At 44.5% G+C, this 26,475-nt stretch overlaps 1 protein-coding gene across 1 annotated transcript in view; it reads left to right on the top strand.

Moving 5' to 3' along the window:
• Window positions 1-26,475, top strand: part of LOC137431647 (protein mono-ADP-ribosyltransferase PARP14) — a 120,867-nt gene that overhangs the window by 34,996 nt on the left and 59,396 nt on the right. Inside the window, exons 7-12 of the mRNA XM_068123208.2 lie at window positions 5,529-7,729; window positions 7,844-8,083; window positions 19,602-19,823; window positions 20,829-20,865; window positions 25,410-25,514; window positions 26,293-26,343. Coding sequence (XP_067979309.2) covers window positions 5,529-7,729; window positions 7,844-8,083; window positions 19,602-19,823; window positions 20,829-20,865; window positions 25,410-25,514; window positions 26,293-26,343 — 2,856 coding nt within the window. The remainder of the gene's footprint in view (window positions 1-5,528; window positions 7,730-7,843; window positions 8,084-19,601; window positions 19,824-20,828; window positions 20,866-25,409; window positions 25,515-26,292; window positions 26,344-26,475) is intronic.

Here is a 26,475-nt window from a genome sequence, read left to right as displayed (position 1 = left end):
GATCCGTTGGGGGGGGGGGGGGGGGGGGTTTGTGTAGCATACGCCCGTCCCCTTGGGCCTGGCCCCGGCCCACATGATCGGGAGTTTGTACTACGAGCAGCTGCCCGCTCGTCGAGCTGCGAAAGTTGTCCAAGCCCTTAGTTGTGCAGAAGCACAGCCCTTTCTCTCAGGTACTTTTCCAAGTATTTTGATTTATTTAGGAAGTTTAGTGAGCCATTTCAGGTAACAATCTTATCCCGGGCACACTATATTTGATTTTGCCCCGAACACGGCAGTTCCTCGCTTTTTTGTGCATTCTTGGGTGGATTATAGCATTTTGAAAATCAAGCATTGGCTTCCTGCATTTACAGTGCCTTCAGAAAGTATTCACACCCCTTGACTATTTCACATTTTGTTGTCACAGCCTGAATTTAAAATGGATAAAATTTATATATTTTTGTCATTCATTTACACATAATACTGATCAACATAAGCTGCAGTACAACAAAATGTGAATAAGTCGATGGGTGTGAATATTAGCGCTGTATTAGCCTTTACCATTCTCAACGGGATGGGGGAGGGTGTGTTAGTGTGTGCACACACATCTACTTTAATATAGATTGTCGATTTCTCAGATATAATCAGATTGATTCTCAGCAATACTATGTTGCACTTAATATTGTGATATAAAAATATTTTAATCTATTTCAAATCCATCAATTTAAAATCTTTTCTGATTGTTTGTTTTACTCGATAAAGGTTCACCATTCGTCGAGCCTTTTGAGTCTGCTGCTGGTTTTGTTGACTGTGATATATCCTTAATTTCCCGGTGTGTACCCCGGTTTAGAATAGGTACACCGTATCCCTGCGTGTCGTAAGAGGCGACTAAAAGGGTTGGCGTCAGGAAGGGCATCCGGCCATAAAAACATTGCCTCAAAAAGAGAACCATGACAATTACAACTACATATGGGCAGGGTACAGCCCGAAGTATCCCGTGGGGGACCCCACTCCCTCTCGTCAAAACTCAAGGTGGGGAACCCGATCGAAGCAAGGGTGGAAATCATTCCATTTATGACGACGAAACGTCTGATGCCCGACGTGGAGATCGGTTTCTGAGGTTTGGGACATGGAATGTAGGGACAATGACAGGGAGATCAGGAGAAGTGGTGGAAGTATTGGTTAGAAGAAGAGTGGACATATGTTGTGTGCAGGAGACGAGATGGAAGGGAAGTGGTGTGAGAATGGTGAAGGGTAGGCAGGGACAGAAATAATAGTTTGTGTGGCAAGGGTGCCCAGAAGGTGTGAATGGTGTTTGTGTCCTGTTTTCTGAGGAGTTTGTAGACAGTGTGGTGAGTGTGACTAGAGTGAGTGATAGGTTGATGATGGTGAAAATGATGATTGGAAAGCTCTTGGTGAACGTCATCTCGGGATATGCTCCACAGGTTGGTCGGAGCGATGAAGAGGACAAGTTCTGGTGTGCTATAGAGAAGCTGATGGAAAACGTGAAAGATGAGGAAGTTGTTGTGGTAGGAGGAGACCTAAATCGACATGTGGGAAGGAGTATGGCCGGTTTTGAGGGAGTTCATGGGGGTTACGGATATGGTGTGAGAAATGGAGAAGGTGAAAGGATTTTGGAGTTTGCTGATGGAGCTGATTTGTTGATTTCTAATACTCAGTTCCAGAAAGAGGATAATAAGCTTGTTACATATACGTCAGGTGGGTCGACGACAACCGTTGACTACCTGCTGGTGCGTAGGCGAGATAGGGGGCACCTCCGGGACACAAAGGTGATCCCGGGGGAGGAGGCTGTTTCACAGCACCACTTGGTTGTCTGCCACATAAGGGTGAAAGGTGCGAGGAGAACTCGGCGGGTGAAGTACCAACCGAGAATGAAGGTGTGGAGGTTGAAAGAGGTGACAGTGAGGGAGGCATTAAAAGAGAGGCTGAATATGGTAGAGGATGATGTGGTTGAGCTTGAAAGTGGTTGGATGTCAATGAAAGATAGTCTGTTGGGAGCCGTTGGTGAGGTATGTGGATGGACAAAAGGACCACCGAGGCACTCGGAAACATGGTGGTGGGATGATGAAGTTTGAAAGAAGATTGATGAGATGAGGAAGAAGTTCAAGGAGTGGCAGAAGGCGAAGGGTATGGGGGCAGAAAAGGCAGAGCATGAAAGCAAGAAGGCTGCAAAGAAAGAGGTAGCAAAGGCACAGGAGGCATGTAGGGAAAAGTTCGGAGAACGCTTGGATTTGGATTTGGAAGAGGGTCAGAGAGCGGTATTCAGGATTGCAAAGCAGATAGCAAAAGAGACTGGTGATGTGATGGGGGTGAGTTGCTTGAAGGATGAAGTGGGACAAATCGTTGTGGACCCAAATGGAATTAAAGGAAGATGGAAGAGATATATGGAAATACTGTTGAATGCAGAGAATGAATGGGATGGCAACATAGAGAGTAACCTAGTTTTAGGATGGCAGAGAAGATAAACGAGAAGGAAGTTGAGGAAGCGATAAAAGCAATTCGACAACAACAACAACATGCATTTTAAAAGGCCATTTTCCCTGCTAGAGTGGGGGTTAGCCTTGCGGTCCCCATGACAATCTTCTCCATTTTGCCCTATTTTCTGCATCTCTCCTTGTTAACCCCCTTGCCCGCATTTCTTCTTCCACCATCTTTAGCCAAGTCTTTCTCAGTCTTCCCCGTCTTCTACTTCCTTCTACATTCATTTCCATCACTCTTCTCAACCAGTCACTTTCATCCTCCCTCAACACATGACCAAACCATCTCAACCTGTTCTTCTTCACAGCATCAATCACAGGCTCTATTCCCATCATCTTTCGCAATTCATCATTTGTCTTCCTCTCTCTCAACGATACTCCGCACATCCATCGAACCATTTGCATTTCCACCCTTTCCAACCTTCGTTACAGTTCTGTGAGAGGAATTGGGTGGGAACAGTCAAGTCAGTATGCGGTGGAGCTAGCAGGGTTTGTGGAGAGGCCAAGAAGGGGGAGGAGCCAGAATGAGTGGGAAAGGGGTGGAGAGGATCTCTCGCCTGTGGATTGTCAGGTGGAGTCACCAACTGGGTTAGAAACTGTGTTAGTGATATGACTAACAAGGTGGTACATCGATATTGATAGGGTGAGCGGTTTCAGAGATATAATTATTTAATATTTAATAATATAAGATATAATTAATAAATATAAGCGAGAAAAGCGGGAGGGCCAACGGGAGTCGTGGGAGACATGTTGAAGGCAGCGGGAAATTGGGGTGTGAAGAGAATGACAGAGATCTGCAATCTGGTGGTGAAAGAAGGCCGCATTCCAGTGAATTGGGAACTGAGTACCCTCGTCCCTCTATTCAAGGGGAAAGGTGACCCTCTGGACTGTGGCTCGTATCGAGCGATAAAGTTATTGGAGCATGGAATGAAGGTATTGGAAAGGGTGTTGGAGAGGAGGATAAGGAAGAAAGTGAAGATCGACGAAATGCAGTTTGGATTTATGCCAGGAAGAGGAACGACCAGGAAGAGGAAGCTGCAGTTGCAGGAGAAGTACATGGAGAGGAGGATGAAGTTGTTTCTTGGGTTTGTCGATCTGGAGAAAGCATTCGATAGGGTTCCACGCGAAGTATTGACATGGGCATTGAGAAAGTTAGGAGTGGAGGAATGGTTGATCAGAGTAGTGATGGCAATGTACAAAAGAGCGCGCACAGCTGTAAGGATGAAGGACGGGAACAGTGGTGAGTTTGAGGTGAAGGTGGGAGTGCATCAGGGGTCGGTACTAAGTCCACTACTATTTGTAGCTGTGATTGAGGTGCTGGCTCAGAACGTAAAGGAGGGTTTACCGTGGGAGTTGTTGTATGCAGATGATCTGGTGTTGATTGCGGAAAGTATGGATGGACTGAGGAAAAGATGAACAAGTGGAAGGAATGTATGGCGACAAAAGGTCTGAAGGTGAATATAGGAAAGACTAAGGTGATGGCAAGTGGTAAAGCATGTGGTGAGGTGGAAAGAACTGGGAAGTGGCCATGTGCTGTGTGCAGGAAGGGTGTCGGAGTGAACTCCATTCAATGTACAATGTGCGCTGAGTGGGTTCATCAAAAATGTAGTGGTCTGAGAGGGTCATTAACCTGTGTAGCAGCTACATTCAAATGTAAGGTGTGCACAGAGGGAGCTGCAGATGGAGGAAATGTTTAGTTGGATCCTGGAGACGGCGTGAAGCTGGAAGGTGTGAAAACATTTTGCTACCTCGGAGACATGCTGAATGGAGAAGGTGGATCAGACACGGCAACGGTTGCTCGAGTGAGATGTGCATGGAAGAAGTTTCGGGAACCGAGTGGCGTGCTGATGAGGAGGGGAGTGTTGTTGAAGCTGAAGGGAAAGGTGTATGCTGCATGTGTGAGAAGTGTTATGATTTATGGGAGCGAGACATGGGTCATGAATGTAGAGCAGCAACGGAGGCTGGAAAGGGTGGCAATGCGAATGGTTCGGTGGATGTGCGGAGTATCCTTGAGAGAGAGGAAGACAAATGATGAATTGCGAAAGATGATGGGAATAGAGCCTGTGATTGATGCTGTGAAGAGGAACAGGTTGAGATGGTTTGGTCTTGTGTTGAGGAAGGATGAAAATGACTGGTTGAGAAGAGTGATGGAAATGAATGTAGAAGGAAGTAGAGGACGGGGAAGACCGAGAAAGACTTGGCTAAAGATGGTGGAAGAAGAAATGCGGGCAAGGTGGTTAACAAGGAGAGATGCAGAAAATAGGGCAAAATGGAGAAGATTGTCATGGGGACCGCAAGGCTAACCCCCGCTCTAGCAGGGAAAATGGCCTTAAAATGCATGTTGTTGTTGTTGTTGTTGTTGTTGTTGTTGTTGTTGTAGTCATTCCTAAATGCCTGATTCATAAAGTAAATTTGAAGTTATCGTGGTTCTTACAAAAACAGCAGCTAACTCTTGCAAAATTGTAATGGATTATTTGTCATCCACATTGAATGAATGAATGAGCGTTTTAAGGCCATTTTTCCCCACTAGAGCGGGGGTTAGCCTCGCGGGCCCCATGACAATCATGGTTCCTTGTTTGAGGCAATGTTTTTTTTTATGGCCGGATGCCCTTCCTGACGCCAACCTTTGTTCGCCTCTTACGATGCGCAGGGATACGGTGTACCTATTCTAAACCGGGGTACACACCGTGATTGTCATCCACATTGTAGTTGTCAATTTGTTTCCAGACAATATTGTGCTCTGCAGTTGGAAGTTTTTCTGCCAATACCTTACCAAGTGAAAGTTGTAGTCGATCTGATTCCAACAGGCATAAACCCGAAACCAGATAACCGAGGCTAGCACACTTCCAAGTACGCTACCATGCCTCTTCATTAATGGTATAAACTGTACTTGCATCTTGAATTCATTTCAAAAGCTCACATTGATGTAGGCACATTCAGAAAAAATGTCGTCGCACTCTATACCTATTTGCAATATGCTTTTGTTCTGTACTGTACAAGCCTGTGGGGCTGTCAATATTTAATACTGACCCTGATAATCTATCTTCCTTGCAGCTGCTAAACAAGTTTTGGCAAAGCAGCATTTCCTTCAGAAGTCAACTCTACAAACATATCACTACTACAAAGAAGATGATATCGTAATTCGTGGACAAAATAAACCAGATCTCCAGATTCCGAAGGAAGTGCCATGCAGTGTGGACGCCAACATTTTAGCGTTGATTGTAAATAACCCATCCTACACAAAACTCACCGAGGATTGCTTCAGAAGCATCTGTGCACAGTTGCAATTTGACCAATCGTCGTCATCCATTGTGGTGAAGCCAAACTTTCGAGTTGAAACGATTGCCTCTTTGAACCTCGCGCAGCATTGGGAGGTGGTTGTCCATGAACAATTTGAAAAAGCCATGAGCAACTTTGTGAAAAAAACATTCCCTACCAGTCACCCAGAAGTGTGGGACAGAGTAAAAGATGAAATGGCGCAGCTCATGAATGAAGCGAGAATAATCCGTTTTGATCGTCGTGTGCTCAAAATCCACTTGCTGGGTGAAGTGAACGATGTAGACGTTGTATGTGAGAAAGTGAAAAAGGCGGTACAAAAAGCTCACACCGACATTCAGTTTGAACACCAGTACCTCAACAGATTAATATTTTTGCAGTTGCCTGAGTTTGAACTGCTGCAGATGTTAAAAGTTGATGTGGACCTGAAAAAAGATTTCCCTGATGTTTCATTTGAGTTTCAGGACGAGAAGAAATGCCTGTCGTTTAAGGGAATGCAAAAATATTTTGATGACGTGAAAGACAAATTGCAACAACATCTGAAGACCTTGACCCAAAAAGATATTGCATTGACCACTAAAGTGACCGAATTTGTTTGCAAACCTGAAATGCAGCATGCTATAAACGCGAAATTTCAAGAAAACTCCATAACTGCACTTGTTGCTTGTTCAACCAAAGTTATTTTGCATTCAACCAAAGCTTGTTTGCAGAAAGCAGAGACGTTTTTGAAAACCGAAATAGTTAAGCAACACTTTGCCATCCCAAAAGAGTCGAGAACATACACAAATGGGAAACTCTGGACCGACTTTCTGAAGTCTCTAAATCACCAGAGCGTTGGTGCAAGTCATTGCTGTGACATCTGGCCCAACTATGACAGTGATGGCTGTTGCTCAAGCCTCGATATTGTGGCATTTTCTTCTGTCGTTGCTGATGCAAACAAGCAGTTAGAATTTTTTTGCGAAGAGTATGCATTCGTAGAAACGTTTTTCCCTTTTGAGTCATTGTACTCACTCAAGTACCTGACTGACGTCAAGCAGATCATGAAGAACCAATCTTGCCAAGGAAAGAATATCGAGGCTGATTTTGAAAATGTGGGTTTTATACTTTCAGGGCATCCCAAAGAAGTGACGAAGTTAAAGGACTTCATTTCAAGTCATAAAGTTGTATTACACAAAATGAGTGTGGACAAACCTGGAGCAATTAAAGTGGCGAAAGAAAAAGAGGAGGAATTGGAGAATTTGTGCAAGAAACATGACTGCATGGGAAAAATTGATGATCCAAACTCCACGCCACATTTAGATTCAAAACAACGATACAGAGTAGACCTACCAAGCAGTCATACTGTCAGTGTTTCCTTTGGGAACCTCTTGTATCAGCCCTGCGATGTTATAGTCAATGCAGCAAATGGAGAATTGAGGCACATCGGAGGATTGGCGAAAGCAATTTCCGATGCTGCAGGTCCAATTGTGCAGAAAGAGTGTGACGCACATGTTCAGAAGCATGGCAAATTGACCGAGGGGGAAGTGTTTGTATCTAGTAGTGGCAGACTTGCCTGCAAAAAGATAATCCATGCTGTTGGACCACGATGGAATTCTCATTCGGGCAAAGTGGCTGTTGGATTGCTGTTCCACGCGGTGACAAATTGCCTCAAAGAAGCTGACAAAGGTCAATACAAGTCGATTGTGTTCCCAGCTATAAGTGGAGGCATTTTTGCCTTCCCAGTAAAAGAGTGTTCCCAAACTATTGTGGATGCCATTGTTGCTTACTGTGAAGATGTGAGCCATTCTCAACACGCGTTAAAAGATATCCACATTGTTGACGTCAACGACAAAGTTGTTTCTGCCCTGAAAGACGCGCTTCAAGAAAAGCTTGGCCAAAAACCATCAGCGAGTGGAAAAGCAACACGGCATCATCCTGGCATAAAGTTGCCATCTGGAGTTAGTATCACCATGGTTGCTGGAAACATCGAAGATGAGATGGTACATACAGATTCTTATTCTTCCTCTGGTGCATTAAAGATGTTGATGATCTTTATTTTCATTATTTTATATCAGTTCAGTTTACGAAGTATTGTCTCCTTTTCTATTTTGCAGTCTGATGTTATTGTGAATTCTGTAAGTGGATCTATGCAGCTGAATGAAGGACAATTATCAAACTCGATCTTGCAGAAGGCTGGACCACATCTCCAGGCTTTGTTTGACCAAGCAGTATCTAGCTTTCCCATGAGTGCAAAACAGGTCATTCAGACACCGGCTCCAGGTGACCTCAAATGCAAGGAAGTTTACCACATCCCATTGCAAGTATGGGTAAAAAATCGTCCAATTTCAGGCAAGGTGTGTGTTCTTGGTAAATGCATCAAAATTGAAGCATTTTGTTTTTTAATACCGCACCTACTCCAGCTGGAGATGGTTAGAATGTTGATAAATATCAATGTCAACATTTCCCAATGCAGTATATCAAATGTTTTTCTTAATTGACTACATTGCTATACAGCGCATTCAGAAAGTATTCAGACCCTTTCACTTTTTTCTCATTTTGTTATGTTGCAGCCTTATGCTGAAATCGTTTAAATTCATTTTTCCCCTCATCAATCTACACTCAATACCCCATAATTACAAAAAGAAAACAGGATTTTAGAAAGTTTTGCAAATTTATTTAAAATAAAAACTGACATCACATTAACATAGGTATTCAGACCCTTTGCTATGACACTTGAAATTTAGCTCAGGTGCCTCTCATTTCTCTTGATCATCTTTGAGATGTTTCTGCACCTTGATTGGAGTCCACCTGTGGTAAATTCAATTGATTGGACATGATTTTGAAAGGCACACACCTGTCTATATAAGGTCTCACAGCTGACAATGCATATCAGAGCAAAAACCAAGCCATGAGGTCGAAGGAACTGCCTGCAGAGCTCAGAGACAGGATTGTGTCGAGGCACAGATCTGGGGAAGCCTACAAAAAAATATCTGCTGCATTGAAGGTTCCCAAGAGCACAGTGGCCTCCATAATTCTTAAATGGAAGAAGTTTGGAACAACCAGGACTCTTCCTAGAGCTGGCCGCCCGGCCAAACTGAGCAATTAGGGGAGAAGGGCGTTGGTAAGAGAAGTGACCAAGAACCCGAAGGTCACTCTGGCTGAGCTCCAGAGATCCTGTGTGGAGATGGGAGAAACTTCCAGAAGGACAAACATCACTGCAACACTCAACCGATCTGGGCTTTATGACAGAGTGGCCAGACGGAAGCCAAACAGTTCAATCTCAGTGTCATTAGACCACAAAATCTTGTTTCTCACAGTCTGAGAGTCCTTTAGGTGCTTTTTTGCAAACTCCAAGCGGGCGCTCATGTGTCTTTCACTGAGGAGAGGCTTCCGTCTGGCCACTCTGCCATAAAGCCCAGATCGGTGGAGTGTTGGTTGTCCTTTTGGAAGTTTCTCCCATCTTTTGGAAGTTTCTCCCATGGTTGTCCTTTTGGAAGTTTCTCCCATCTCCACACAGGATCTCTGGAGCTCAGCCAGAGTGACCATCGGGTTCTTGGTCACCTCTCTTACCAAGGCCCTTCTCCCCCGATTGGCTGGGCAGCCAGCTCTAGGAAGAGTCCTGGTTGTTCCAAACTTCTTCCATTTAAGAATTATGGAGGCCACTGTGCTCTTGGGAACCTTCAATGTAGCAGAAATTTTTTTGTAGGCTTCCCCAGATCTGTGCCTCGACACAATCCTGTCTCTGAGCTCTGCAGACAGTTCCTTCGACCTCATGGCTTGGTTTTTGCTGTGATATGCATTGTCAGCTGTGAGACCTTATATCGACAGGTGTGTGCCTTTCCAAATCATGTCCAATCATTTGAATTTACCACAGGTGGACTCCAATCAAGGTGCAGAAACATCTCAAAGATGATCAAGTGAAATGGGAGGCACCTGAGCTAAATTTCAAGTGTCATAGCAAAGGGTATGAATACTTATGTAAAAGTGATATTTCAGTTGTTTTTTTAAAATAAATTTGCAAAACTTTCTAAAATCCTGTTTTCTTTGTCATTATGGGGTATTGAGTGTAGATTGATGAGGGAAAAAATGAATTTAAACGATTTCAGCATAAGGCTGCAACATAACAAAATGTGAAAAAAGTGAAAGGGTCTGAATACTTTCTGAATGCACTGTATATCTGCAACAGCTAAGTTGACCTTTTAAAGAGTTTTGGTGTTCGCTTAACTTCATAATCCATGCAATGAAACAACACTGTTGTCATCATTGTGTGAAGAATGACCAACAAAGGGCAATCCACGATGTCAGACCCTTGCCAGGACTTGTTTTGTGTGGTGTATTTTGGGTGACAAATAAATCGAAGGATGTACTAAATGAAAGGTCGGGGGGAGGGGTGAGGAGGGCAAGGGGGGAGGGGTGAGGAGGGCAAGGGGGGAAGGGAAGGGGAGGGGGAAGAGGGGGGAAGGGGAGGGGGGAGGCAGGAGAGGAAGGGGGTTCATATACAGTCACGTGAAAAAGTAAGTACACCCCATGTAAAGTTTTGACTTTTTCAACATATTTCAACATACAGCTATTTGATCTTCATTTCAACAATATTGATAGATAAAGGTGATATTGTAGAACAAGTATCATGAAACATTTACATTTTGTTGTCCATTGTGTAATTTAAATAAACAAATGCAAATTTTGCATGTGGAAAAAGTAAGTACACCCTTGGCTCTAATAGGTGGTATTGCCCCCTTTGGCAGAAACAACCGGCGTTTCTTATACCGGCGTAGTCGTTTCTTATAACTGTCCACCAGTCTCTGACATCGACTGGGAGAAATTTTTGCCCACTCCTCCATGCAGATTTCTTTCAGCTGTAGAACATTTTCCAATCATACTGTGCGACAACTTGCGAACATACTGTGCGATGTTTGAGGGGTTTCTTGCATGCACAGCTCGTTTCAAATCCCCCCACAACATCTCAATGGGATTTAGATCCGGGCTTTGACTTGGCCATTCCAGAACCCTCCATTTATTTCTTTTCAGCCATTCCTTGGTGGATTTACTGGTATGTTTAGGGTCATTGTCATGTTGCAAGGTCCACCTTCAGTTGAGCTTCAACTTGCCGACAGATGGCCTCACATTATCCTCAAGCACCCTCTGGTACAATGAAGAATTCATAGTGGATTCTATGATGGTGAGCTGTCCAGGCCCTGATGCAGCAAAGCTGCCCCAAACCATAATATTTCCACCGCCATGCTTTACAGTTGGTATCAGGTTCTTGTGGTCAAATGCTGTCTTTGGTTTTCACCAAACATGTCTTCTGGTACTGTGGCCAAATAGCTCTACCTTTGACTCTCCTGTCCAGAGCACATTGTTCCAGATGTGCTGGTCTTTGCCTCGGTGTTCATTGGCAAACTTTCGTCTTGCCCTGGTGTTCTTTCTGGACAGAAAAGGTTTCCTCCTTGCACACCTCCCATGTAGATCAAATTTGTGCAGCCTCTTTCTAATGGTAGACTCGCGCACTTTGACATCAACAGTGGCAAGAGCTACCTGAATGTCCCGTGATGACATTCTGGGGTTCTTTGAGACTTCTTTCAGCATCTTGCGGTCCGCTCTCGGGCTGAACTTGCTGGGGCAGCCTGGCCTGAACAAGTTGGTAGTTGTTTGGAATCTTCTCCACTTGTAGATGATCTTCCGGAAAGTCGAATGATTGATTTCAAATTGTTTGAAGATCTTTTTAAATCCCTTCCCAGACTCGTAGGCATCTATAACCTTCTTTCTGAAGGCCTCAGAGAGCTGTTTTGATCTAGGCATGGTGACGCCGCACACTTCAACAACAAAGAGCAAACCAAACTAAATGTCTGAGGTTTAAATAAGACAGGTTCATCCAAGATCCTCTCTGGCGATGTTCTAATCATTTGCACCTGAGCTGGTGCACCTGATTCTAATTTTAGGTATTTGAAGTAGTGATAAATGTCCAGGTGTACTTACTTTTTCCACATGCGAAATTTGCATTTATGTTTATTTAAATTATACAATGGACTACAAAATGTAAATGTTTCATGATACATATTTATTATATTATATCACCTTTATCTGTCAATACCCCTGGTGTCATTAAAAAACCCTGGTGTTGGACTAGCGGCTAGGGTGCCGGCTTAGGATCCTTGCATCCTGGGTTCGAATCCCGGTCGATCGCTGAATTAACGCCAGGGGGGTTGACTCAGCCTGTCATCCTTCCGAGGTCGGCTAATTGAGTACCAGTTCACTGGTAATTCCCTGTTTGTCGTTAAAGGCGGCAAAAAGGGTTGGCGTCAGGAAGGGCATCCGGCCGTAAAACATTGCTTCAAAAAGGGGACCAAAAAAACAACAACAACCACGGTTCCCGAAAAAGGCCAACCCCCGCTTTGCGGGGGAAAATGGCCTCCAAAGGTGTTTTTTTTTTGTTTTTTTTATCTGTCAATATTGTTGAAATGAAGATCAAATAGCTGTATGTTGAAATATGTTGGAAAAAGTCAAAACTTTACATGGGGTGTACTTACTTTTTCACGTGACTGTATATGCTGGTGGGTGTATGTGGCGTTCATCACGTTTCTGAGTTCAGTGTGATGCTGATCAGGAAGAAGAAGAACCCATACTATCAACTTCGTACACTTCCGGAATTGTTCGATTTATTTGTATTCTAATGTCTGGTGATTGTTTGTATTTATTTATGCGAATGTGTACTCGTATATAACTGTCATTAATTTAAAAAGGCCTAGGCACTATCGAGCTTTTTTTTTTCTTTTTCATTTTTGAACTCCAAAAAACGATGGGTTTTTTTTTTCATTATTTGTTTGCCGAAAACACTCCCAGGCACTCACTGATGAACCTCTGAAAGTTTGACAAAGATCCGTTCAGCCATCTGAGAAAAATGGCGACACAGACACACAGACACACACAAAGACAGACATCTCGCTTGTATAGTAGATTGTACGTTGTCACAATGTGGTGGAAACATTTTTTGGGGGGGGAGGTTGTTATTCTCGAGCAGAACAAAAACAGTTATTTTCAGATTGAATGAACTGAAAGAGATTTATAGATTGGAGATCTCGCGAGATCTTGTCGAGGCGGTCACGGTTTTTCGAAGCTGTTCCACGATCCTCACGCACCCTCGAAGTTAAGTAATTGTCACATTTGTATTTTTGTCGAAACTGTATTTATCTTACGTGTGTGTACCTTTTGCGTGTCCCTGGGAAGATTATTATCGGTGTTAATCTTTCATACCTGTAAAAAATAGTCGAGTATTTCGCGCCACGTGGCCTAGTTGTTGAAGCTTCCGACCTTGAGGCTTGGTTCTCTCCGGGCATCCAAAGCGGTTATTTTTTCATTCGTGTGTTTGTCAAATTTCAACTCGTTATTTTATCGTCCATGCGTAATATTGTTTGTTTATAGTTAGTTTTGGTTTGAATTTCCTGTAACTCGTAATTAATTAATCGTGTTCTGCTCCGCGTGTGCGGCCTTGTACCCCCATCGGTGTTTGTTTACTTAACTCCCCTACATCGTGTTTTGCTTGGCTCTTAGTTTTTTCCCTTCTACCCCGAACATAATACTCTTTGTCTAACGTTTTAAATCCCCACCCCTCCCCCCCCCCCCCCAAAAGAAAAACGAAAAAAAAAAAACAAACCAAAAACATTTATTTTTCCTTTCTCCACGTGTGCTGTTTGTCTCATCCTGTACTTTCTGTCCAGGTGTGCTGTTCGCCCCGCCCCCATTATCTCCTTGCCATCCACCTTTTGCCCTGTCCACGTGACTCGTGGTGGTCCCTCTCGGCTCTCCCCCCGTTGGTACTTTGTGCATATAAGATTGTTTACGGTTCTGTTTTAATATTATTTAAATATGTATAAACTTTCCCCTTCAGTGTTTTATTCAGTGGTATATTACAACACGCTGTTTTTCTTCCTATTTAAAAGGCTTTTTTCAAATTCCTCTCCATCTCATTCCATGTCAAAAAAAAGAAATTCAATCTCTTATACGTCTCCCTCACTACATGGTCTAAATTCACATTCATTCCACCCCTCCTCCATCGTTCTGAATCGGATTGCTAACTTGAAAATCACAACAAACCCAATTTGTTATCAATGTTCGTCTTTCATTAATCATCCACTTTCGAAACTCCCCTCTTGCCCCTCCCCTCCAAATCCCCCCCCTTGCACCAACACTCCTAAACTCCCCCCTTGCCCCTCCACTCCTAAACTCCCCCCTTGCCCCTCCCCTCCAAATCCCCCCCTTGCCCCTACACTCCGAAACTCCCCCCTTGCCCCTCCCCTCCTAAACTCCCCCCTCACTCCTCCCCTTCAAAACTCCCCCCCAACCCCTCCCATTCAAATCTCCCCCCATACCATTCCTCTCCAATTCTCCCTCCTCCCCCCTCCTCCTCAAAGCTGCCTCCTCCTCCACTTCGTCTCCCTTCTATCTCATACCTCCACCCCCCCCCCCCAACCTCCTACTTTCCTCTGCCCCCCCCTTAAACAACCCCTCACTGTGCCTCATCCCTTCACCATCAAACCTTTCATCCTCCTCATCCTTCCCTTTCTTGGAACTCTTCTGTAATCTCTGACACACTATCAACTGCTCTCCCTACCTCCCCCTCTCATCCTTCATCTTACCCTACTCCTCCCCTCCCCTGTCCTGTACCCGATGCTCCCCCTCTCTCTTCATTAACGGTATGGACCTCAAACATCCGGGGCCTTCGCGCAAACCTGACTGATCTCTCCATACAGGTTGCTTCTGACAATCCAGACTTGATCTGCTTAACAGAGACTTTCCTCCTTCAAGATGTCTCTGATTCCTTAATATCTCTTCCTGGTTACTCCCTCCTCCGGTATGATAGACCTGAGCCTCGTCCTGGTGGTGGGGTGTCTATCTTTATCAAAAACTCTCTTCCTCACTCTCCTTGCACTGCCCTCTCTCCTCCTCATCCCCAGGAGTACCTCTGGCTACGGCTTCCTCTCCGCTCCCACCTTTTGTTCATATGTGTTCTGTACCGTCCAAACAGTGATGACTCCATTTACATTTCACTGTCTGACCACATGGACCAACTTCTATCCACTCATCCCAACTCTCTCTTCCTCATATGTGGTGACTTCAACTGTCATCATGCCAGCTGGTTGGGTGTGGGTTCCTCTCTCACCAGTCATGGCACCTCAGCAAAGGACTTCTGTGACTCACTGGGATTGACACAATCTGTCAATTTCCCGACCCGGATCTCAGCCAATGGAGTATCTTCTCTTCTAGACTTGGTTATGACAAACTTCCCTGCTAATGTCTGCTGCTCTTCTTCTGCTCCAATCGGTTCTTCTGATCATGTGCTTGTCAAAGTGGACATCTCTCTGGCCATTCTCAGAGAGCCTCCTCAGCGTCGACGAGTCTGGCATTTCACTCAGGCCGACTGGGACGGTCTTCAAGCAGCCATCAATCGGCTGGATTGGTCTCCCATCTCCACTGCCTCTGACATCAATTCTTCCTGGGAATTCTTCCAAAGCAAACTGCTCTCTCTCATGCACAGATTTATCCCATCTCGTCTTCAGTTGTCTTACCCTTCCTCCCGTCCATGGTACACTGAATCTTGTGGTGAGGCAGTTGCCCTGAAACAACTTGCCTTTGCCTCTTGGAAGGCAAATCCAACTGAAGGCAATCTCAGTTCCTTCCACCAAGCTCGGAACAAGTGTGTGTCTACCCTCAGGAGTGCCAGGAAGCACCATCTCTCCACACTCAAGAATGAACTCTCAAACCTGTCTCCTTCCTCCAAATCCTGGTGGCGTCTGGTCAAATCCGTTTCTGGTGTTTGTTCCCCCTCCATCCCCTCCCTTACCTCAAATGGCCACACAGTTGACATCGCACGTGACAAAGCCGAATGCCTCAACTCTGTGTTTGCCTCAAAATCTTGTGTCCCAAACCCATCTCTCTCTGTTCCCACCCTTCCCAGTCGAACCCAACTGCTCCTGGACTCTGTGTCCTTCTCTCCTGACAAGGTGGAGGAGTTTTTGTCTAACCTCGACTCTGATTCTGCAACTGGACCAGACGGCATCAGCCCACGGGTCCTAAAATCCTGCTCTGCTGCTCTATCTCACCCTCTCTCTGTCCTTTTCACCCTCTCTTTTGCTCAAGGTCATCTGCCAGCATCCTGGAAATCAGCAAACATTACCGCTTTACACAAAAAAGGTGCAAAAACAGATCCTTGCAACTACAGACCAATCAGCCTGCTCCCAATTATCAGCAAAGTCATGGAATCCATCATTGCTTCGGATATGAAATCTTCCTCTTCTCCAACGGCTTGATCTCTGATCATCAATTTGGTTTCAGACCAGGTCACTCTACTCTGGACATGCTGCTTCTGCTGTCTCAACAATGGATGGAGGTCCTCAATGCCAAACAGGAAATCAGAGCTGTCTCCCTCGACATATCACGTGCCTTCGATACGGTCTGGCACCCAGCTCTGCTCACCAAACTCTCCTCATATGGTATCCATGGAAATCTCCATGCATGGCTTGTGGACTTCCTCTCTGGTCGTCGTCAACGTGTGGCCCTGAATGGATTTCTCTCAACTCCCCTTCCTGTTCAGGCTGGAGTTCCCCAAGGCAGTGTTCTGGGCCCTGTGCTTTTTCTGGTCTTTATCAATGATCTCTCCGACTCTGGAAAATCCTCTCTATCTCTTTGCTGATGACTCCACCCTCTGCCGCTCCATTCCTCTGCCCTCAGATCGGCAGTCTGCAGCCTCCTCACTCTCTGAAGACTTGGACAAAATCACAGACTGGTCAAACAAGTGGAACATGTCTTTCAATCCTGACAAATCTCACACTCTTACTATGTCTCTCCGAAAAGATCGACTGGACAACCCTCCCATCTACTTTCTCAACAATCCTCTCCAAGAAGTTCTGTCGCTCAAGCTTTTGGGTCTCACTATCTGCCATAATCTTTCTTGGGAAAACCACATTTCCAAGCTGGCCTCCAAAGCCAGTCGCCGACTGGGCACTCCGTCGTGCGAAGTCCTTCTTCAGCACACCTGAGCTCCTCACCACACACAAGGCTTTCATCCGCAGCTCAATGGAATACTGTTCTCCCCTATGGGCCGGTGCTCCTGCCTCACACCTAGCTTGGCTTCACGCTGTCGAAACCAAAGCTTTCAGAATTATTGGAATCTCCCGCGATGAAGCAATCTCTGAGGGCCTTTCACTCACTCACCGCAGGCAGGTAGGTGGTCTTTCTATCTTCTACCGACTCCTCTCCGGCCTTGCACCCCCAGCTATCTCTGTGCTCTGTCCCCCAAATATTCCTACAGGTCGCACAAGATCTGCCAGCAACCCTCTGATGGTTAAACTGCCGAAATCTCGGCTCTCTGCTCACCTTCACTCTTTCATTCCTCTTTTCTCCCGCCTCTGGAACAAACTCCCTCACTCCCTTCAATCCCACTCGTCCCTCCAGGTCTTTAAAACAGCTGTTCACCACCATCTCTTATCTTCCCCCATCCAAAACCTTGATCTTTTCTACCCCCGCTAATTCACCCCAGATCCACCTTGTTTGAAATTCCAACTTCTTTCCTGGAAGTCCTGGCAGTGTCCATATGTTTTATACCTCTCCCACCCCCCCTCCCTTCCCATGCCCCCCCCCCCCCCCCAATGCCCTCTCCCTCTCACAGATCTCTCGATGTCTCCATGTCTCTCGGTCCCTGCTCTCAAAATAATGTTGTGTTTGTGTCCTTCCTCCTCTCTCCCCATCTTGTCTACCGCTCCCGATGTTATATGTTTTATGTGTCGGTTTGTCTTTCTGTGTGATTAATGTTCGCTCTTTCACGAGCCTCGATCTTGTATACAAAAAAAAAAAAAAAAAAAAAAAAAGAAGAAAGGTAGGACCACCAAATATGTAAAAGTGTGTATATGTTTTTAACCCACCACCATTTTAACATATTTACATCTGCCAGCACAAACCAATGAGTACATCAGCCACAACAAAACAGTTTTATATATTAACACAAATTTGGCTAACTGATGATGTTAAAATATTGTCATGTCAAGCTCCCGTTAAAACGGGAACCTCAGCGCCAAGTTAGACTCGTCAGATGGACCAAACGATCTTTTATTAGTTATTGCACTGCGTTCAATTGATGGATTGGCTTAGCGGTTAGGGTGCCGGCTTGGGATCCAAGGATCCTGGGTTCGAATCCCGGTCAATCGTTGAATTAACGCCAGGGGGGTTGACTCAGCCTGTCATCCTTCCGAGGTCGGCAAATTGAGTACCAGCTTGCTGGGATGAATGATCTCGGTGTGTACCCCGATTTAGAATAGGTACACCGTATCGTAAGAGGCGACTAAGGGTTGGTGTCAGGAAGGGCATCCGGCCATAAAAACATTGCCTCAAACAGGGAACCATGAGCTCATGGGGCCCGCAAGGCTAACCCCCGCTCTAGCGGGGAAAATGGCCTTAAAACGATCATTCATTCATTCATTCATTTTCATTTTGTTCAATTGATGGATTCTTACTTTACTGTTCTCCAAGGAGCATTCAATTGGACTGAAACAATGGTGCCAACCGCACACGGAAAGCAGGCACATGGCTGAAACAGGTTTTCTTTCCTTTAAAGGATTTATTTGTAATGTAAACAGGGAAGAGGGTAATAAGACGCTATACACAAAAACGGAATGAACCAAGCGAGTCAAATGGACACAGGTAAATGGGAATATTCAAACTTATGTACAATGATTGGAAATAAAGCAATTCCTAACCCACTAGGTGCCACAAATCACACTTGCATCAAAACAATTTCAGGCGAGACTTTCCTTATCTGATGCAAAGGTGAACACCAGACTCAAACCGTTTTGGGATCCTGGTGCGAGATGAATAGCTCCCAAGAGCCAATATGAGCACGATGGAGATGGTGTTTGGTGTGGAATGCCAGTGACGATCTGCCTCCTCAACATGGCCTTGTGGACCACTTTGTCCTTTTTGCGATCTCCTCCTAGTCTGCTCTCTGTCCTCTTCCTCCACGCTCCACAAACACGCGATGATCCCAGCCTCGGTCAATCCCAAGAGACTAAGCCCCAATTGGTCCCCTCCAAAAGTCCGTGATCAGTTTTGCTTCTCCTTCTTCCACGCAAGCTTTTGTGATCTCCGGTCTGAATGAGGGCTCTTCTTCCTCCTTGTCTGTAGGTCTCTTGCTCCCTCCTTCCTTTAGCGGTCTGTGGTCACTGTCTTCGACCACCTCCTTTATGGTCTTCCACCCTCTGCTCTTTCCGTATTTTGTGCCCCCCCCTTCCGCCCCTATGTTTCTGCAGGGCGCACATAGTACACCTTCAACCCCCTCCTCGTGCAACTCGTAAAATCCAGAATCACGGCTTGTCTCTCCCCTCTCCTCCCCACCCCCTTTCCAAGGTTTCTCTGCTCTCCTGCCCCAAGCCTGTCTTTTTCCAAATTACCAGTTTTTCCTTCCTGAGAGTTTGCTTCCGTATCCACCTTGTACATCCCGTGCATCCTCCCTCCCCTACTCCTCATTCCTCCACACATCCCTCATTTGTCCAAGTCTCCCTCTATTTTTCCCCTCAAACCCTGCAGTTGTCCCCCCCCTCCCCCACCCACCCCCTCTCCCTCCCACCACCTAACCTCCTCCCTTCTTTCTGCTGTTCCTTTTGGTCTGTTGCATCCTGTCTTGGTCCGTTCCATGTTCTATCTCTGCTCCATTGAAAATCCTGGTCCATTGAATGCTGAATCTTTGCTGGACTTAATGCCACATATCCCCCTAATGGGACACTTGTTTAATTATCTGATTATTTCATTCAATAACCTCAAATTCTTTAAAAAAACATTTTTTAATACAACAATGGCATGGTTTTCATTATCACATACATACTACAGGCTTTGTGTGACGCTGTGAAGACCTGTTTGAATCTGGTGGAGAAGTCGGGTTTGCATAGCATCTCATTTCCAGCCTTGGGTACTGGGCACCTGAACTATCCTGCACACCTCACAGCAACTTTCATGCTGCGTGAAGTTTTACGCTTTTGTGATGAGCACATTCCCACATCTATCACAGATGTTCGCTTTGTACTGCACCAACAGGACGATCGTGAATTGAAGGTAACCATTGGTTATATTTTGAACAGTTCGAGTTGAAAATTCACTTTTTTTATTATTATTATTATTATTATTATTATATATATATATTTTTTGCATCTTCCTTTGTTTTTATTTATTTCTTTGAAAGGAAAAAAACTTTCCTTTGATACTAAATATGAATTTGCATTTTTCAAACTAGTCTTTTTGCATGATAACATTTTGGTAAAGGCTCTTTGTTAGAGATGAAAACCTCGATCTTTTTTATTTTATTCTTTATTTCCTTAGGATGCAATTAAATCAACACCGAGTGTGGTCCTAAGGTCCTAAGGTTATAAGCTACTCTCGGTCCCAATCTTTGAAAAGTGCAAGGCAATTTGAATACAAGTTAAACAAGTCAGGAGACGACGATAGTTCACAAGCGAGCGGTATTCAATGACAAAGGACGGACTATAACCGAAACGAGCCCGGACAGGCCAGGCCCGGAAATGTCAAAACGAAGGTTATTGACCTTGAAATGAGATAGAAAATAATGTATAATCAGTTATGAGGTTAGTTAGCTGCACACTACCGAAAATTCGGTGAAAAATGAAATGAAAAAATAAAATAAAATAAATAAAATGAAAAAAAAAATGAAAAATCGAGCTCCGTGGGGCTAGACATGACATTCGCCTAACCAAATATCGAAACCCCTGTCAGATTCCACCAAACCCCTCGGAGAAGATGTAGCTTGAACTCGATTACCCCCTAAAAAGACATCTTTTTCGGGCGTGGCTCCGCCCACAATGGGCGCAATACGCCCATTCTAGGCAGGACACAACTCGATCATGATATCAACCTCCCACCCAAGTTTCATCAAGATCGGATGATATCATCGGGTAGTTATGCTGCGGACAGACAGACAGACACAGACAGACACACAGACAGACACACACACATGACGAATATAGTGGTCACTTGATAACTCGTGAACCAATTGTGGTGTATTCATGAGCTTAACTGTTTGTTTTTTTTGTTTTTTTTTGCAAGGCCTTTCAAGAAGTAATGAATTCCATCTCCCAACCAGGTAATTATAACCTTGCTTTTAAAAATTGGTTTATTTAATCAAACACTGAAGTGCTTGATTTGGGTGTATGGGTATTTGTATTCCTGATCATATTTGTTACCAACTACGAAAGAACCTGTCACTGCAGATAGAATAATTGATTCCCCCAGATTCTGGGACTATGAAATAATTTACCCCCTAAAATGAGTATAACCAGCAGTTTTCATCTCATGCCATCCTGCGGTTTTTCAATCAAACAAACAAAAACCCACAAACAGACACTTCTCAAATTATAGTGTGATAAATATAAGTGTTGAATGTACTTGCTGATTGTATTTCTCATCTTCGGTTACAATTTATACCTAAAACGATGAAATACGTGGCACTAACGAAGTTCCGGCTGACTTGTGAATTCCTAAAACAGCCCTATTTTTGTTGTAATTGGAGATATATTTGAAAAAAGTGCATGGGTGCCAATACTTTTGGCCACGACTGTATGTGTATATGTGTATCGTCATTCTGCAAGTGTGGCACTCTCTCATTGCTTCCATTTCAATTGCATTGACATTTCTTGCATTTAAAATTTCACGTCTTTAATTTTTTTTTTTAAGCCAAATTCATTTTCGTCTTTTTTTTTTGATGATTCCGAAGTGGATAATTCTGATGATCCAATTGACTTGAGGGGGCATCAATTCTATGAAAGTCTTTGTTGATACTTTAGGAAACACAGGTAGGATGTCCAAGGCTTCAGGTAATTGATTAGCTTCCATCGTTCCCTCCCTTTCACTTGAGTACGTCGTGGGCTTCTGATTGTGGCAAGCTGCGCAGAGTGGTAAAGTACATGAAGACAAATGTACAAGTCCATTTGGGAAAGTTTGAGTTTGTAGGGAGTTGGAGGGGGTGGGGGAGGCGGGACTAAGGTACAACACTCTGATGGGGAAGACGGGGGTTCTATAAACACGTGCTTGACACTATATATATATATATATATATATATATATATATATATATATATATATATATATATATATATATATATATATATCTCACACACACACACACACACACACACACACACACACACACACACACACACACACACACACACACACATATATATACAGTCACGTGAAAAAGTAACAAAAAGAAAAAGTAAACAAACCCCATGTAAAGTTTTGACTTTTTCAACATATTTTAACATACAGCTATTTGATCTTCATTTCAACAATATTGATAGATAAAGGTGATATAATATAATAAATATCATGAAACATTTACATTTTGTAGTCCATTGTATAATTTAAATAAACATGAATGCAAATTTCGCATGTGGAAAAAGTAAGTTAAAGCCTAGGTCACACATAGGCGGATTTGTCGGCGACTACTGGCGACTGGAAAAATCGCCACCACCCGCCGACAATCGTAATGAAACCGTAATGGATGGTCTTCTGTAGTCGTGGTTATCCTCCGCAGGTCGGCTGCAGTCGGCAAGAGCCGCAAAGGGGCAAAATATTTTTTTAAATGTTTAAAAACGGGGCGCTCAGTCGTCCTCGAAAAAAATCCGCCATGCTGTCGTGATGGAACCGCCATGCTGTCGTCGGTATCCGTAATAAGACCATAAAGCGGCCGCAACCCAGTCGCTCATAGTCTTCCGCAATCGCCCCAGCATCGCCCCACCAGCTAGCACGGCAGAGATGCGAATGCCATACGGCCTTCCTGCGGCATCTTCCCGACTACGGGCCGACACTGTTGCGGCTGCATATCGACTACAGAAGAACTGCCACGTCTCCCCTGCGGCTATGGGAGACTGATGACGACAGCAGTAGGACTAGTGGCGGCCGAGTTACGGCCATTGGCGACAGAGATACGACTGCCTGGCGACTGCATTACGACATACCACGATTCCATGGCAAGACAGGATGGTGTGAGGGTCTCCGTGGAGTGAGGTCCTGTGGTGCCGACAAGGATATGGCTTTATTGTTTAGACTTGGGACTTTTGGGAACTTTATTTTTGGGACTTTGGTCCTTTGGAAACTTTATTTATGGGACTTGGGACCAGTGGAAATAATTTGTTGGACTTTATTTCCATTCTCTCTCCCTGCAGAAAAGTTTGATTATTACATTACAATGATACATCTTTATTAACTTTCTTATTGTACATCAAACATCTTTATGCTTCATGTCATACATCATTGAAGTGAATAAAGTGAAATGTAAAATGGAGAAATAAAGATTTAAAAAGTTGTGTGAATCGTCTCCAATCGCCGGCGGTCTTATTGCAGTCTTGCGGACGTCGGAGTAAACCGCCACCCGGCCCCAATGCAGTCGCCGCGATCCGCCATCGGTCGTAATCTAGCCGCCAGACTGTCGCCACGCTGCCGCCGTGCATCCGCAATGCAGTCGTTGTCGATCTTCAACAGTCGCCATCCCACTCGGGGCGTCGTCGCAATGCAGTCGCAATGTGGCCTCCTGCAGTCGCCATACTGCCGGCTGACCATATTTGACCGCCCGAAATCGCCAGTAGTCGCCGAAAAATCTTGATCGCCGGCAGTCGCCAGTAGTCGCCAAAATATCCGCCTATGTGTGACTTAAGCCTAACATTCCAGCATGCACAAGATGGATACAGAAATATATTTCATGGGAATTACAGCACACTGATTCCAACATGCACTGTGAAATATACAGACTTGGCATTTAATATGAAATCTTTTTTTGTGGGGGTGAACTTACTTTTCAAGATGTCTTAGAACCAAAAGTTCATTGGAATTATGTTGAAATTATTCTAGATTTTGTTAATGTCACCTTTAAAAGAAACAAAAACCACATTTGACATTTCGAAACAAATAAATTGATCCTTGAAAGTGATGTAAACTGCTATCAAACTCAATTCATGGACAGTACTGTGTTAAACTTCTGTACGTTTTCCAGAAGTATCTCTTTATTTTGCACATTAGCCAAATTTTTTTTTAACAAAAACAAAAGTTAAATTACGACTGGGATTATGGACAGTAAAATTACAGTTCAGTACTTCGTGTAACCCCCACGAGCATTCAGGAGAGCATGTACACGTTGAGGCATGCTGCTCACGAGATTTGCCAAGGTTTGGACAGGAATCGCTTGCCATGCAGTGACAATGGCCTGCTGCAATTCACGCACAGAGGTCGGCTGCTGGTCCAAGTGGTCGATTTGATGCGTTAATTCTGCCCACAAGTTCTCTATCGGATTCATATCCGGGGACATGGCAGGCCACTCCATATGCTCTACACCACGGTCAGCAAGAAAGTGTTGGATCATGCGAGCACGATGAGGCCGTGCATTGTCATGTTGGAAGACAAAGTTTCCTCGAAAGGCTGCACGAGCAAATGGAAGCAATGTTTCTTCCAGAATGGCCCTGTACTTGAACTGGTTCAGGTTTCCATTCAGAACAACCAGGTCAGTTTGGCCCCCTGCATGAAAAGCAGCCCAAACGGTCACCCCACCACCTCCAGCTTGGACTCTTGGCACTACACAATCTTTGTTGTAGGCTTCATGCACTTGTCTGCGCACTCGGACGTGGCCATCTTGACGATAGACCAGAAATCTAGACTCGTCACTGAAGATCACGTGATTCCAGTGTCCTGGCTGCCATTGACGGTGCTCTCTGGCCCACTGCAATCGGCGCTGGCGGTGTTGTCTGGTCAGGCGTGGCTTTCTCAGGGGATGCCTGGCACGATAGCCTGCTTGAACCAGTCATTGGTTGACTAGCCCTCTGGATACAGGCACATTTGTCAGTTGCTGCCACTCAGCCCTAAGCCGATTAGCTGACTTGGTACGGCCATTGCGGACTAACCGGTGCAGCTGGCGATCATCCCTCCTTGTGGTTCCGCGGGGACGTCCTGGCCTCGGTATTGGAGTAGGGACACCCCTCTGAGCATTTCGTTTCAGGATCTTTGACACTTGACCTTGAGTGATGCCATACTGCCGAGCAATAGCACGCTGTTTCATGCCGTAATTTCGTAAAGCCACCACTCCATGACAAACAGCATTGTCGAGTTGACGGACCATCTCCAGAGGAAGCGGCAATAACTTTTGGAGACGTGCAGCAGTTGTTTTCCACTAATACAGAACGCAACAACCCTTGTATACCCGACTGTGAAGCCAATCATCAAATGCACCTGTCCGTACATTTTGCCACGCCACCTGTGATATAATCCTGTTGTTGACGTCTTGCTGCGACAGACAATCAGTGACATGGTTATTTTAACAAATAAATCACCAAAGTGTAAAAGAAACTCACCAGATTGATATACTGAGTTAAGAAAGTAAACCCAAATCAAGAAGAAAAAAAAAATTTCATATTAAATGCCAAGTCTGTATATTCTAGTCTATGCCCCATCACCCCATCTCCCCCACCCTCGACCAGAAAATGGAGACGGACATTATGTTGGTAACATTGCTATTATTCAAAATATGAAAAAAACTTGTCCACCATGCATTGGTTCAGTAACATAAGTAGGAAGCCAATTTTGAAGGCAAATACATGGTGATAAATAATGCTTAATAATGATTACAAGTTGTGTCAATAGGAGCCCCAAGTATTGCTGGCAACATGATCATTGGAAACCTCGCAGTCACAATCGATGTTGGTGACATCACAACAGAGTGCACTCAATCCATCATCTGTTCTCCTGGTAAGGAATGTTTTTGGCATTTGCCATACAAGTACAGTCGTTGACAACCACTTAATCAGAATCTGTGTTAACCTTCCCTCCCTCACCCAACTCGTTTTATAATTACAATCTCACCCAATTGGAGCCCTACTCTCCAACCACATTGAGTTCGCCTGGCACGGGATTGGTGAGAATTGTTTTGCATATGTGCAAGGACACACCATTGCGGGCAGTGCACGGTTGTGTGGAAAATGGCAGGAGCAAAGATAGTGGAGAGATCTGAAGGTAGAGTTTGTGTGTTAAGGCCTCGAGTTGAGAGTGTTGAGGAAAGAAATGAAGAGGCTCCGTTTTCCACTAGGCGCTGGAGAAATAAGTCTGCTGCACCTTGCAAGCCTTCCCTTTAGCTGTTATTCACCCTTTAGCTGTTGGGGTGACACAAATTTGTGCCCCATCATGGCCATTAACACACAAATTGTAATCTCATTTTACCTGCGACATAAACACTACCTGTGGCAACACAAGCAGCAAAAAGGTGAATTGCAAAGGATGTCGGGAAATAGTAATGCAAATTGAATTCTCCCACTTGTGGGTGACCAGCACGTCTCGTATTGGCTCCGCCCATCGTTGGATCTCTGTAGTGTCTGAGCTTCAACAACCCTGTGGTACATCAGCTCCAAGGCAAGAGAGGAGTGAACCAACCTTGAAATATATAATATAATGAAAAAAAACCCCAATTTTTGCTGGTGTGACAACATAGTACAGATTTTATTTTATAAACGTACCTGTTATTCTTTTGCAGGTGTCTATCGTGCAGTTCTGTCAGCCTCTGGCCATCCTGCCCAATTGTTTGGTAAAAACTTTTTTTTTTCCCTGTCACATCCTGTTTAAGAAAAACAAAAAAAAGGTTTCCAACTTTAGTTTTGACTGTACAAGGTTCTTCAGAATTGTTTTTTGCATAATGTAAATACTTATAAACATTCCT

The sequence above is a fragment of the Myxine glutinosa genome, chromosome 7 (genome assembly GCF_964187855.1).
Source record: "Myxine glutinosa chromosome 7, kmMyxGlut1.1, whole genome shotgun sequence".
Lineage (NCBI taxonomy): Eukaryota > Metazoa > Chordata > Myxini > Myxiniformes > Myxinidae > Myxine > Myxine glutinosa.
The sequence above is the reverse complement of the archived record's forward strand: the minus strand, read 5'-3'. Positions and strand labels throughout refer to the sequence as shown.